Source organism: Haliotis rufescens, unplaced genomic scaffold, assembly GCF_023055435.1.
Source record: "Haliotis rufescens isolate VD_foot unplaced genomic scaffold, xgHalRufe1.0.p SCAF_7, whole genome shotgun sequence".
NCBI classification, from domain to species: domain Eukaryota; kingdom Metazoa; phylum Mollusca; class Gastropoda; order Lepetellida; family Haliotidae; genus Haliotis; species Haliotis rufescens.
In genome coordinates, this window is record NW_025964361.1 from 22,641,240 (window position 1) to 22,656,255 (window position 15,016).

The 15,016-nt window shown below is 41.3% G+C and overlaps 1 protein-coding gene across 6 annotated transcripts in view; it reads right to left on the reverse strand.

Annotated features, from left to right (window-relative positions):
• Positions 1–15,016, reverse strand: part of LOC124139848 — a 142,932-nt gene that overhangs the window by 19,602 nt on the left and 108,314 nt on the right. For all 6 annotated transcript variants that reach the window (XM_046507228.2, XM_048387739.1, XM_046507231.2 and 3 more), the window contains exon 3: positions 4,997–5,083. In XM_046507228.2, the coding sequence (XP_046363184.1) occupies positions 4,997–5,083 (87 nt within the window). The remainder of the gene's footprint in view (positions 1–4,996; positions 5,084–15,016) is intronic.

Genomic DNA, 15,016 nt, shown 5'->3' on the forward strand with positions numbered 1-15,016 from the left:
AGTATATAAGAACTTTAATAACGAGATGTAGTTTAAGATGAAGGCACATGAGACCTTTAATATAACGACATATAGTTTAAGGATGCAGCTACACGAGACCTTTAATATAACGACATATAGTTTAAGATGAAGGTATATGAGACCTTCAATAACGAGATATAGTTTAAGGATGCAGCTACACGAGACCTTTAATATAACGACATACAGTTTAAGATGAATGCATATTAGTTAGTGAGTGAGTCAATAACGACATACAGTTTAAGGATGAAGCTACATGAGACCTTTAATATAACGACATATAGTTTAAGATGGAGGCATATGAGACCTTTAATAACGACATACAGTTTAATTTAAAGATTACGAGACCATTAATAACGACATACAGTTAAAGACAAAGGAAAATAAGACCTTTTATAATGATATACATATACGTAACAAATAGATGGGACCTTTTAAAACGACATACACATACCTCAAACCATTTCAAAACAAACCATCTCTAAAACAGGGGTACGTGAGAACACGTACATATCTTTTTCATCCTACTTGTGAATGAATACCTGCAGTAATGACACTAATAAGTAACGCCCAACCTAACATAGGGATGCATTGCAATATGGAAACATTTTCATGAAAAAACGGATGTCATATTATCCTCAAGTTCATACCATGATGGTGAGGACAGTCATTGGTCCTTAGTACAGGTTAGGCTAAACCACGTGGCCACCGTGCATTATATTGAAGACTACCAAAGCGTGTGGCCTCGCTGGGATTGACGGAAATAGACAATCACACGACATCCCAGCTGGCACGTATTTCAGAGAAACATGCAGATGATGTCATGACCCGTTGCCAGGAATCCCACAAACACATCGTTACACATTTCGCGACTGTCCAAAATGACCAACTCCAGTTCAATAGATCTTGAAATAGTAATATGGTGTCCTCCTCGTTTGTTGTTATTCTAACTGGTAATGATAAAACAGGGGTACGTGAGAACACGTACATATCTATTTCATCCTACTTGTGAATGAATACCTGCAGTAATGACACTAATAAGTAACGCCCAACCTAACATAGGGATGCATTGCAATATGGAAACATTTTCATGAAAAAACTGCATACAATACTCACAAAATGGAATGCCTCTAGCCCAAACTTCCCAAACGCCCCGTGGTTTCTTAACGCGTCTCGCAAAAACATGATCAAGTTTATTTAGTCAACATCTGGTACGAATTAAATATGCTCGTATTCCTAATATTGCACATGCTTCATTTCAAATTGCTCATTTAGGCCATTTGCAAGCTGAAGTAATGAGACAAGGTTCTGACCTCCGAACCCACTTATTACCAAAGCCCCTTTCTTGACGAAGACGACAGTTCCAGGCTAACAGACGTGTGCTTGAAAAACATATCCTTTCTCCTATGTGTAAGTCTTATGTCGTGCCATGAGGCATGGGTTTTTCTCGACGCTTGTAACAAGCGACAGGGTAGCCTTGAATGATTTCCAGACTTCCGATATGTCTACTGTAGCTAACCTGGAGGATAGTCAACATATCCATTACTGCGGTATGTGTTGTGTGATGCCACAATATTCCAGCTACAATAGCAAGTAATTGTCTTGGCCAGACAAACCAGTGATTGATATTATGTACAACGATAACATACAATCAAAGAGTCTGACCACCCGAAAGTAGTCACCAAACCATAAAGCTCTGGAGATATATCCTCACCAGGGCCCACATTACTGGGAATGTAATAGATTATAAAAAAAAGTGGATATATGTTAGCCGTTCAACACTAACCTGTTTGAGTGAATGTCGCGAAACTTGAGTACAAGCATTCTCTGGGTAATGCTCTTACTTACACGCACAGCGCCATTGCAAAAGTACATACCTCAAAACAGCTGCTTCATATGCCTTAAGACATCCATTGATTCAGTAGACACCAATGTAATCGTATATTGCTCGTATTCATTCTACAGGTCTCATGGTGTGGGTTTCTCGCCTGTGTAGTGTCATCACTTGAACACGCTACACCCATGACTCACGGACAAGACATATAATCAGATGCAGCTGAATAACTGTTACTGAGAAGCTGACCTTCAAACTGAATAGAATTACTGCCTTTAATGTACTTGATGTCCGCATGTATAGGACATTTGTTACTGTAGTCTGGTATATGCATCAATTGTCGCCGTGTAAACATAGACGCTGTTGAGCTGACTTGTGTTGTGTTGTCTAGGGTGTAACATAGGTAACATAGTGAGTCGTGATGTGCTGTGCATGTATTGTGTTGTCTTGTTGAGTAATGTTGTGTTGTAGTGTGTTGATAAACAACGTTGTGGTGCATTATTTCTTACACCCCTAGGGAGTCCTGGTTAGAATAGATCCCCAGCAACCCATGCTGGGCGTAAGAGGCGACACATGGATGAGGTGGTCAGACTTGGTGATGTGGTTGACTGCCTGCCTCCGTACCTCATCGGCGTGGATCGTTACTCACAATATCAATCACCGGATTGTCTGGTCCAGAGTCGATTATCTACAGGCCGCCGGCATCTAGCTGGACAATATTCCAGCTATATGACGGCGGTCTGTAAATAATCGAGTCTAGACTAGACCAGACAATCCAGTGATTGACCCCATGAGCATCGATCTACACAATTGGGATACGATGACATGCATCAACCAAGTCAGCGAGCGTGACCAACCCGTTCTCGTTAATCGCCTCTTACGATAACCAGAGTCGCCTTTTACGGCAAGCATGGGTTGCTGAAGACATATCTGGTTGGTCAAATCCATACGTTAGGTGTATAATCTCAATCATAATTGTATACATATATCATCTGTAAGATCTAAAAGAAACTGTATACAAAAGTCATCTGGAACACATACAGCTGCACGAAGACGTAATGACATTAGTATACAAACGTATCTTTGAAATATACATCTGCATCATTAACCATTTATACGTCTATGATTTAATGAGTGATGTAGATTTCACATCGCGTTTTCAGTCTAGGAAATTCTCTCCATTTGAGATACGGAGGTGAGCTTTACAACAAACAGTACAAGTGCGCCATCCATGGTGTCATGTTACGCATGACGACGTGGGCCATCGGCCATGATGGTGTAAGGGTCTCGGAAGGACGGTCGTCAAAACGCCGTGAAGGAACATCAGTACTCAATATTGTCAGATCACGTGACCGCTCGTATCCCCGTGTTCTGAGATGGAGCCAGTGTGTCTGGTTTTCTGCCGCTTTAGCAATATTTCAGGCAATTCACGGCGGGGTACTCCAGGAATTGGCATCACACATTGTACTCACGTGGGGAAATGTAGCCCAACGAACTAATGCGGTCCTACTAGGTTACTCCATCGACCTGATTTCTCCGAATACCAATATTCATCACAATATGCGCATATGAATTGTATGTCTAGTAAGGCGGGTAGCCTAGTGGTTAAAGCGTTCGCTCGTCACGCCGAACACCCGGGTTCGATTCCCGACATGGGTACAATGTGTGAAGCCCATTTCTGGTGTCCCCCGCCATAGAATATTGCTAAAAGCGGCGTAAAACAATACTCACTCACTCACGCACTCTAGTAAGGCGCAATCGCATAGTTTTGCAATACGTTTTCATCTCTTCAAAAGTATAATATATGCCTTTCCCTTTACCGACAACAAATAAAGGTGTCACATAGTGTTGGAGTACTTTATTGCCACGTCATTGCCTCGATGTGTGTGCATGTATCATTGTAGTCAGTATCGACACAATGCTACAATATCAGCACTCCTGTCGTATTGAGCTGCGGGTAACTTGACATATATTCGAAGCTCCCCAAGACTTCAACTTGATGAGACTTAATGCTGACAACAACACTTGTCACCGGTACCTTTGCTCACAGTTTCTCCATCCTGACTGAGCAGAATACCAGGTCAAGAAGTAGAGTATAACACATAGTCACTTACGTCACTTACCTCATATACGTCACATTCATTGTTCGTAAAGGTTTAAAAAGCTTTAGTAGTTCTATTACGTACATACTTATAATATACTGATGAAATTGAGTTATAGATCAAATACACAAGATCTATTGAATTTCACATGAATACAGCCTTTTAACCCTAAATCCATTGACCAGCACCCCATTCATCATGGCGAGCACAACCACGGCTATAACTTACAACAGTCTCAACTAAGATCGCTTTGATCTTTGTGGAACGTCGACATATTTATTCACAAACGTTTTAAACAACTGTTTTAAACCTGGTTAGCTTCTATGCAACTAGAACTCGCGATATGACGTCATGTCACGCACCAAGACAGGAAGGATTTATTTAAATGAAAAACAAAGTAGTCATTTCTCAAACGATATTTTTACAAGAGAAGGTTATCAGTACATGAATCATTTTAAACTAGAAAGGGGATTATACATTCAAGTGGAACACATGCCTACAAATAAATTAGATATTTCACAGACGGAAATTGGAAATTGTTTATTCAAATTATGTTGCAAACACTCAGACGTTAACACTTGAACATGTCCGTAAACAACATTTTGAGCATACATCAACATATGCAAAGCATCATTAGTTTCTTCACAACATCACGATTTAAAAATTAATATTTCCATATGAACCTAAACTTGACTGGTTTTTATTCTATTAATTGTTGTACGGGATCTAACTCTCATATAGAGACCAAAGCAAAATGTAAATAATTCCCGTATGGAGAATTTGTAAATGATTTTTTTAACGCCGCAGTCAATTGTATACCACGGCCTATAAATTATCGGGAGGTGACCAAACAAACCAGTGGTTGATACAATTTCATACTGCTAGGTAAATCGGCTCTTAAGACATGCATGAGGTAAGGGGCTAACTTGAAATCCTCTTCGGGGTTTAAATAGGGTAAATAAACGGCTGGTGCTGATTCTATATTAAGATGGCACGTGTTTCAAGGAACTAGTTAGTTCGATGAAATATGGGCGATTCTTACCTTCCATGATGCAGACAGGTTGTGTAATGATTGGCCGTGTAGAGAACCACTGATCTCCTCGCTCGTCTCCGACCACCACCAGATGGCCTGCAATGTACAACGGCATATTGGATTACTGCTTGTGGAAGGGGCGCTAACTGTAGTGCTTGTAGGGTACCAGTAGATGTGGGATGCTACGTACGTAGTAGTAGACGTAGTAGCATGAAGTTACTTATGTAGTAGTAGACGCAGTAGTAGGGTGCTACGTATGTAGTAGTAGACGTAGTAGTATGGTGCTACTTATGTAGTAGTTGAGGAAGTAGTAGGTTGCTACTTATGCTGTAGTAGATGTTGTAGTATGGTGCTACGTATGTAGTACTAGACGTAGTAGTATGGAGCTACGTATGTAGTAGTAGACGTAGAGGTATGGTGCTATTTATGTAGTAGTAGACGTAGAGGTATGGTGCTACGTATGTAGTACTAGACGTAGTAGTATGGTGCTATTTATATAGTAGTAGACGTAGTAGTATGGAGCTACGTATGTAGTAGTAGACGTAGAGGTATGGTGCTACGTATGTAGTAGTAGACGTAGAGGTATGGTGCTATTTATATAGTAGTAGACGTAGTAGTATGGAGCTACGTATGTAGTAGTAGACGTAGAGGTATGGTGCTACGTATGTAGTAGTAGACGTAGAGGTATGGTGCTATTTATATAGTAGTAGACGTAGTAGTATGGTGCTATTTATGTAGTAGTAGACGTAGAGGTATGGTGCTATTTATGTAGTAGTAGACGTAGTAGTATGGTGCTATTTATGTAGTAGTAGACGTAGAGGTATGGTGCTATTTATGTAGTAGTAGACGTAGTAGTATGGTGCTATTTATGTAGTAGTAGACGTAGAGGTATGGTGCTATTTATGTAGTAGTAGACGTAGAGGTATGGTGCTATTTATGTAGTAGTAGACGTAGTAGTATGGTGCTATTTATGTAGTAGTAGACGTAGAGGTATGGTGCTATTTATGTAGTAGTAGACGTAGTAGTATGGTGCTATTTATGTAGTAGTAGACGTAGAGGTATGGTGCTATTTATGTAGTAGTAGACGTAGAGGTATGGTGCTATTTATGTAGTAGTAGACGTAGTAGTATGGTGCTATTTATGTAGTAGTAGACGTAGAGGTATGGTGCTATTTATGTAGTAGTAGACGTAGAGGTATGGTGCTATTTATGTAGTAGTAGACGTAGTAGTATGGTGCTATTTATGTAGTAGTAGACGTAGAGGTATGGTGCTATTTATGTAGTAGTAGACGTAGAGGTATGGTGCTATTTATGTAGTAGTAGACGTAGAGGTATGGTGCTATTTATGTAGTAGTAGACGTAGTAGTATGGTGCTATTTATGTAGTAGTAGACGTAGAGGTATGGTGCTATTTATGTAGTAGTAGACGTAGTAGGAAACCGACCATTTGATATTAGGGGTGGGTGGGTTTTTGTATATTATATGCATAGTTTTTTGTTTAAAGGATTTTCTTCAGGATATCAAACGAGGAGGTACTGTGGCAGTTGTAGTAGTAGTAGTAGTAGTAGTAGTAATAGTAGTAGTAGTAGTAGTAGTAGTAGTAGTAATAGTAGTAGTTGTAGTAGTAGTAGTAGTTGTAGTAGTAGTAGTAGTAGTAGTAATAGCGGTAGTAGTAGTAGTAATAGTAGTAGTAGTAGTAGTAGTAGTAATAATAGTAGTAGTAGTAATAGTAATAGTAATAGTAGTAGTAGTAGTAGCAGTAGTAGTAGTTGTAGTAGTAATAGTAGTAGTAGTACTACTAGTAGTAGTAGTAGTACTACTAGTAGTAGTAGTAGTAACATTACATTACGATTTTTAAATGTGATTTTACATGTAAAACCCTGTCAGAGAAGCGAAGCGCGAAGTGGAGCATGTTTCAGACTATTGCATCATCATGTCGTGAGTTCCCCCGACCATGGCGCTGTCAGCTCTCACACACACAACGAAATGTCATAGGCTATACGCTGCACGCAAGGCCTTCACAATTTGAAAGCACACTCTTCACAAAGATATCCGGATTATGGCTTGAAGAGCAGCTTAAGTTTGCTTACATGTAAACCTCTGTCACCAAATATGTACATGGACTTGGAGGAGGAATGCCTTGAAGTTTAAATATGAATATAAACCATCTGTATAATTGGCCGTGAGTCAGACTATTATAGACGCGGGGACTGATTTGTGTTCAGCCACCCACGCCAAATGTATTATGCAGCTTGAAGAAGATCGTTTAACTTAACCAAATGTCAGACAGGTACAAAGGAGAGTTTACCATCCCTGGTAATGCTAAATAAAGTCTAATTGTTACCGCCAAACCTGAAACGCTCTTGCTCTATGCCCGCTGTGCTATAACACACTAACTCGTACCGTCTTAGCTTAATAGGAAAGAAAGGTTTGTACAATGACGGTTAAGTGCGTTACCAAATATGTATCTACTGCGAGGTTCATTTAAGTAAGTTATTAATGAGAGTCACAGGTTCTCAGGCGTAAACAGAGCAAACTCTCGCGAGACTTGCTGCAACAAATGCACCAACCTGGTCTACTGACCTCTCGACACAAGAGGTCGGCACGAGACAGAGGTATTTTTAGCTCAAGTAACATCACCTAGGTGAACATAGGCTTTACGCTGAAAGTATGCGACCTCCATATTTACAGAGAAAAACGTCAACAAAGACGGCGGAGTCATGGTGCCCGGGTTGCCGGAGCGTGAACAAGGAACATGCGAAAATACCAGGGATGCTTGGGTCACATGATGGCAGTTCGCGGAGTTCATTCGTGGAACATGATAATAATAACGTTCTTCGTTTGATGTTCGGTTTGGCGGTCGATAAGGGTACCCTAGATTAGGTTTTGTTCATGAAAACATGGAAAATGTTAGACGCAGCCCTTGAGGTCACTGACTCCTAAATGTCGTCTGCTGTCGTGGCGGGAAAACACAGACGACACAAAAGATAACAAGGACAATAAATTGAGATGACAGATGGTCTGTATTTATAGTATTGACAAAGAATACATGTTATGCTACATTCCCCAAATGGTTATACATCTATTTGCATATCGTACGAGATGGATCAAAATAGACAACGATCACACCACATCGGGTGAGATTTGGGCCAACACCTCACCTCATGTGTGACCTCCAAGCTTTCGTAAACAGAGCACAAAGTAAGGACCGATCTAAACTCGATTACACATGGCTAAACCAGTATAAAAATATTCACGTTATCATTCCAACCGTAATTGTGTTTCCAAAAAGTGGTATGTGTATACGATTTGGGGAGTGATCTTAAAGGTATTTTAATTGAGCGGAAATAAAAACAAGTAACATTATTAGTTCACACTCAGCATTACAGTGTTGGAATGATCGTGTTAAGATAATTTTAAGAGAGCAGGTGTGGACTGGTTAAGCCATTTCGATATGCATGTACTGTACTGTGCAAGTATTTATTTTTAGTTATAATGTTTCGTTCATTAATGAAGCATTGCATGGTTTGCTTTACTTTATAATTTAGCTTACACAGCAGTTGTATTGGTATGTGGGTTATTTTGAGTTTGATTTATATTGGTGACAAAGATTGGTACGGATTGACACTGATGGTTGTGGTTAATGGTGAAAGAAATTAATGCTGATGTTAGTGTTTGAAGGTAGGGATTGATGTTGATGTGGGTGTTTGACGGTAGAGATTGACGTTGATGTTGGTGGTACGGGTTGATGTTGATGTGGGTGGTTGATGGTAGAGATTGACGTTGATGTTGGTGGTACGGATTCATGTTGATGTGGGTGGTTGATGGTAGAGATTGACGTTGATGTTGGTGGTACGGTTTAATGTTGATTTGGGTGGTTGATGGTAGAGATTGACGTTGATGTTGGTGGTACGGATTCATGTTGATGTGGGTGGTTGATGGTAGAGATTGACGTTGATGTTGGTGGTACGGGTTGATGTTGATGTGGGTGGTTGATGGTAGAGATTGACGTTGATGTTGGTGGTACGGATTAATGTTGATGTGGGTGGTTGATGGTAGGGTTTGATGTTGATGTTGGTGGTACGGATTGATGTTGATGTGGGTGGTTGATGGTAGGGTTTGATGTTGATGTTGGTGGTTGATGGTAGGGATTGATGTTGATGTTGGTGGTTGATGGTGTAGGGATTGATGTTGATGTGGGTGGTTGATGGTGTAGGGATTGATGTTGATGTTGGTGGTTGATGGTATGGATTGATGTTGATGTGGGTGGTCGATGGTAGGGTTTGATGTTGATGTGGGTGGTTGATGGTGTAGGGATTGATGTTGATGTAAGTGGTTGATGGTATGGATTGATGTTGATGTTGGTGGTTGATGGTACGGACTGATGTTGATGTTGGTGGTTGACGGTGAAGGGATTGATGTTGATGTTGGTGGTTGATGGTAGGGATTGATGTTGATGTTGGTGGTTGATGGTAGGGATTGATGTTGATGTTGGTGGTTGATGATACGGATTGATGTTGATGTTGGTGGTTGATGGTGTAGGGATTTATGTTGATGTTGGTGGTTGATGGTGTAGGGATTGATGTTGATGTTGGAGGTACGGATTGATGTTGATGTTGGTGGTTGATGGTATGGATTGACATTGATGTTGGTGGTTGATGGAAGGGATTGATGTAATGTTGGTGGTTGATGGTAGGGATTGATGTTGATGTTGGTGGTTGATGGTAGGGATTGATGTTGATGTTAGTGGTTGATGATACGGATTGATGTTGATGTTGGTGGTTGATGGTGTAGGGATTGATGTTGATGTTGGTGGTTGATGGTATGGATTGATGTTGATGTTGGTGGTTGATGGTACGGACTGATGTTGATGTTGGTGGTTGATGGTGAAGGGATTGATGTTGATGTTGGTGGTTGATGGTAGGGATTGATGTTGATGTTGGTGGTTGATGGTAGGGATTGATGTTGATGTTGGTGGTTGATTGTGTAGGGGTTGATATTGATGTTGGTGGTTGATTGTGTAGAGATTGATGTTGATGGTGGTGGTTGATTGTGTAGAGATTGATATTGATGGTGGTGGTTGATTGTGTAGAGATTGATATTGATGTTGGTGGTTGATTGTGTAGGGGTTGATGTTGGTGGTTGATGGTACGGATTGATGTTGATGTTGGTTGTTGATGGTGTAGGGATTGGTGTTGATCTTGGTGGTTGATGGTAGGGATTGATGTTGATGTTGGTGGTTGATGGTGTAGAGATTGATGTTGATGTTTGTGGTTGATGGTGAAGGGATTGATGTTGATGTTAGTGGTTTATTGGTAGGGATTGATGTTGATGTTGGTGGTTGATGGTGCAGGGATTGATGTTGATGTTGGTGGTGGATGGTGTAGGGATTGATGTTGATGTTGATGGTACGGATTGATGTTGATGTTGGTGGTTGATGGTATGGATTGACTTTGATGTTGGTGGTTGATGGTAGGGATTGATGTTGATGTTGGTGGTTGATGGTAGGGATTGATGTTGATGTTGGTGGTACGGATTGATGTTGATGTTGGTGGTTGATGGTATGGATTGACATTGATGTTGGTGGTTGATGGTGTAGGGATTGATGTTGATGTAAGTGGTTGATGGTATGGATTGATGTTGATGTTGGTGGTTGATGGTACGGACTGATGTTGATGTTGGTGGTTGACGGTGAAGGGATTGATGTTGATGTTGGTGGTTGATGGTAGGGATTGATGTTGATGTTGGTGGTTGATGGTAGGGATTGATGTTGATGTTGGTGGTTGATTGTGTAGGGGTTGATATTGATGTTGGTGGTTGATTGTGTAGAGATTGATGTTGATGGTGGTGGTTGATTGTGTAGAGATTGATATTGATGGTGGTGGTTGATTGTGTAGAGATTGATATTGATGTTGGTGGTTGATTGTGTAGGGGTTGATGTTGGTGGTTGATGGTACGGATTGATGTTGATGTTGGTTGTTGATGGTGTTGATGTTGGTGGTTGATGGTAGGGATTGATGTTGATGTTGGTGGTTGATGGTGTAGAGATTGATGTTGATGTTTGTGGTTGATGGTGTAGGGATTGATGTTGATGTTAGTGGTTGATGGTAGGGATTGATGTTGATGTTGGTGGTTGATGGTGTATGGATTTATGTTGATGTTGGTGGTTGATTGTGTAGAGGTTGACATTGATGTTTGTGGTTGATGGTATGGATTGACATTGATGTTGGCTGTTGATGGTGGAGGTTGATGTTGGTAGATATTGATGTTGATGTTGGTGGTTGAAAGTGGTGGGGATTGTGTACATTACTGGTATTATTGAGTGATTGTATTTGTAGATGGATGTGAGAAGTGTTGCTGTCGATGGTGCTGGAACCGGTGTTGATGGGTGATGGTGAAAGGTGTGGGTGGTGGTAGTAAGGAGCGGGATTGGTGGTAAGGTTTGATGAGGGTTTGATTAGCGGGATCATGCTTTGGTAGGAATCACTACGCGAAAGTTGAGCACCTTTGCAAATAATTCAAAGAGGAAGTTTAAAAAAATGTGCTTCTTGCCTTCAAGAACAACAACACTGTACACATTGAGAAACATTTAGTGAAAAAAGATTAAAACTGAGGGTTCTGAAGAATTGATCTTACACCCAAATAACCGGATTCTTAACCTCAACAAGCGGAACCGTGGACTTAAAATAAACATGCACTTGTTCGTCTTAAATATCCCCGCAGATCAAGTAAGACATTACTTGGAAAGAGCTCAGACCCCCGCAATTATACACAAACACTTCTCAACGAACAGGGTACCGCCGTGTCCCGATGGTGAGGGGCATGTCGCTGCTGATGACGTTACCAGAAGGAGGAAGACATCATCAGATGCACTTTTCATCTGTTTTGATGCTATGTGAATTGTTGTTCTCTATTACATAACTTACTAATCTATGTTTATGTGATTGCTGGTGCTGGTATCTCAAAGAGGCTTCAAGGAGGTTTCATTATAACACTTTCGTTTCTCCCATCTGTCTCGGGTGAGAGATTTTGACACCTAAAGCCAACAGAGAACCGGAATGGTTTTTTGGCGGTCTTTGGCACTGTTGTTTGTGTTATTTTTGTCGAATATTTAAGCTACAGGGGGCGTCTTGGGGGACGCTGTGGGTGATTGTAGGCCTGAAACATGAGGGGTCCTGACTGTATGTTTTTTGCAATCGGAAATCACTAAAAATGTCTTTTGGGACATTGTTTTTATTAAGGATCGTGAAAGACGATTCCTGTAGCTATTCTAAGAATGTGGATGTTTTAAACAGGCATGCTAGGTGCTCCAGGTTTTATATGAGATTTTACAGGATCTTATGTTTAATATTGCACGAAACAATGAACTTGGTATCAGGCCCAGGCCCCAGGATGCACAAGATGGAATTGATTCAAGTTATACCTATCTATTCATCTGGGATCACTTCTCAATTTAAAACGATGAGTGTGTGCTTGCGTATGTGTGTGTAGAGTCTAACACTGCTTTGAAATGTATTCAACATGACAGCTTTATGATTCAGCCCAATGATAGTATTACCAACGAGCACCGACATTGAACAAACAGGGCCGTAGTCAAGGAGAATCTGGGATTCTTACCTAAATCGCCAGATACTGTAACGGGTATGGGTCAGATGCTGACATGCCAGTAATTAGTACTGAACAAATGTAGAATCGTGATCTATGATCTTCGGCTTTTGCACGTCTCTACGAGTTGTACTTCAGCACAGAGAATTGCGGCGCCTTAGAAAACTGGACTGTCTGCGCGACCAACATTAAACCTACGTACGGAAAATGATAATGAATATTTTGATATGATCCATGTATCGTGCTTAACAGAGCTGAATGGTGGTTAAAGCGGTGTCATACTGAAGACCCTGGTTCGATTCCCAAGAAGGGTACAATGTGTAAATCGGTATCTCTCACCGCGACATTGCCGTTATACTGCTAAAAACGGCGGTAAAACTTACACTCACCATAACTTACTACAGCTGTACTAAACCTAAAAATATCCATTTTGCAACACGCGCTGATGATCTTTGATAGGAGATATTTTGTTTTTGTAATAATACTCAGAAGTATAATTAAATCTTACGTGTCGGATACACGAGGGACATGTAGAACTTACAAAAACTCGTCAGATAGGACCATCTGAAAAGCGTTTACTAACGTGAACATATTTTTGCCTTTGATGTTTTGGGCATGGGTGTTTGTCGCTTTGGCTTCATAAGATATATCATCCTTTGTGCAATCAAACTTGTGAAATACTAATGTTTGTCTTGCAGACATCAATATTTTGGAAAGGATGAAAACACCTGGTGATGAAAGACAGAGCGGGGGAAGATTTGGAGCAGGGTTCATATGTACACACTTTATGATTCTGATGCAGTGGGGAACATGCTTGCGTGAACATTAACACTGCCGAGAGGGATAAACTCCGTGATATGAAGAGTGTGGGAAGCCACCACCCCCGCATGTAAATATACGTGTACCTTGTACGTTCTATCTGGTTCCCAAGAACACGTGTACTGGATGTAGTACGTCAACCTGAGTATTTTGAGTGGGATTTTTCTGCTTAAAGAAAAAAAGACACTTATGTTTAATTGAATCTTATCATATGTTCCAAATTCCCGTTTTCCAAAACAACTCATGATTCAAAGGGAAGGTTTCTAAGGAGCAAACACTGAAGACCAAGTGAGGTCCTAATAATAGCACATGACTTGTTGTCCGGATATTGTTCATCTCAACTGCTTCAGCAACAAAATGTTCAACGTAACCTCGCGCAACCGCCCTCCCGCATCTCCCGAACAAGGACATCTGCTGGGTTTAGGGCTGGGTTTGGAAGAGATTAATTTTCTGACGGGTCTTCAAGACATACATTTTTGGGGTACCATAAAACACTTTTTCTCAGAGAACAATCATGTGTTTTTTGAAACTCTGAGGACCTATTACTGTTTTTACTAAAAGTCTTTCTTTCGGAACCAAATATTTTCCTCCTCTAGAAAAGTAAACAGACTGCACCAATACCGTCCAATATGGGTCCTTGAAACATCCACCATCCATAATTCGATATACCGCAATAATCACATATTTGATCGGTGCGAAATAGCAAACAGCACGCGAGCACAAAATCTCAAAAACATTCCTTTAACAAAGAAGGCATGTGCTGCAAGCTAGACTTCTTTGCGCATTAACACCAAGTGGACCAGATTGACAACAATTACTAATTACCGCAACATCCCGTTTCCCAACTCGACACCGCCACCGTGGGCTTGTGGTAGACCGTCTGCCTGGAGACCGTCTCCGTGGTCTAGTGGTAGAGCGTCTGCCTGGAGATCGCCTCCGTGGTCTAGTGGTAGACCGTCTGCCTGGAGACCGCCTCCGTGGTCTAGTGGTAGACCGTCTACCTGGAGACCGCCCCCGTGGTCTAGTGGTAGACCGTCTGCCGTGGTCTAGTGGTATAGCGTCTGCCCGGAGACCGCCTCTGTGGTCGAGTGGTAGAGCGTCTGCACGGAGAGCGGAAAGTTGGTGGTTCGGTCCACGGCCGCGTCATACCCAAAAACGTTAAAGATGTTGCTTGCTGTTACCATGCCTGGCTCTCAGCACAAAAGGGGTAATACAAGGTTTGGCCGACGCGTAGTCACTATACTGAATCTGAGTTGGGAATCCATGTTAAGCTGCGACATGGTATCTCAGTATGCTGGCACTATAAAAACCGGCATTAGTTGGGACTACACACACATACTTCAGCATCATGTCTCGATATACCGCCACACATGCATTTCACATCCACTGACTCAGTCAACTGATTTAAGCTCCATTCACTCAGTCAATTCAAAACAGCTACACTGGCTCAGTTAACTCATTTCAGATCCACTGTCCCAGTCATCTCATTACAACTGAACTGGCTCAGGAAAACCCATAAGAGCTCTATTGCCCGAGTCAACTAACTACAGCTCCACTATCTAGTCGCCACATTACATCTCCTCGTCGACTCACAACAGTTCCGCTGG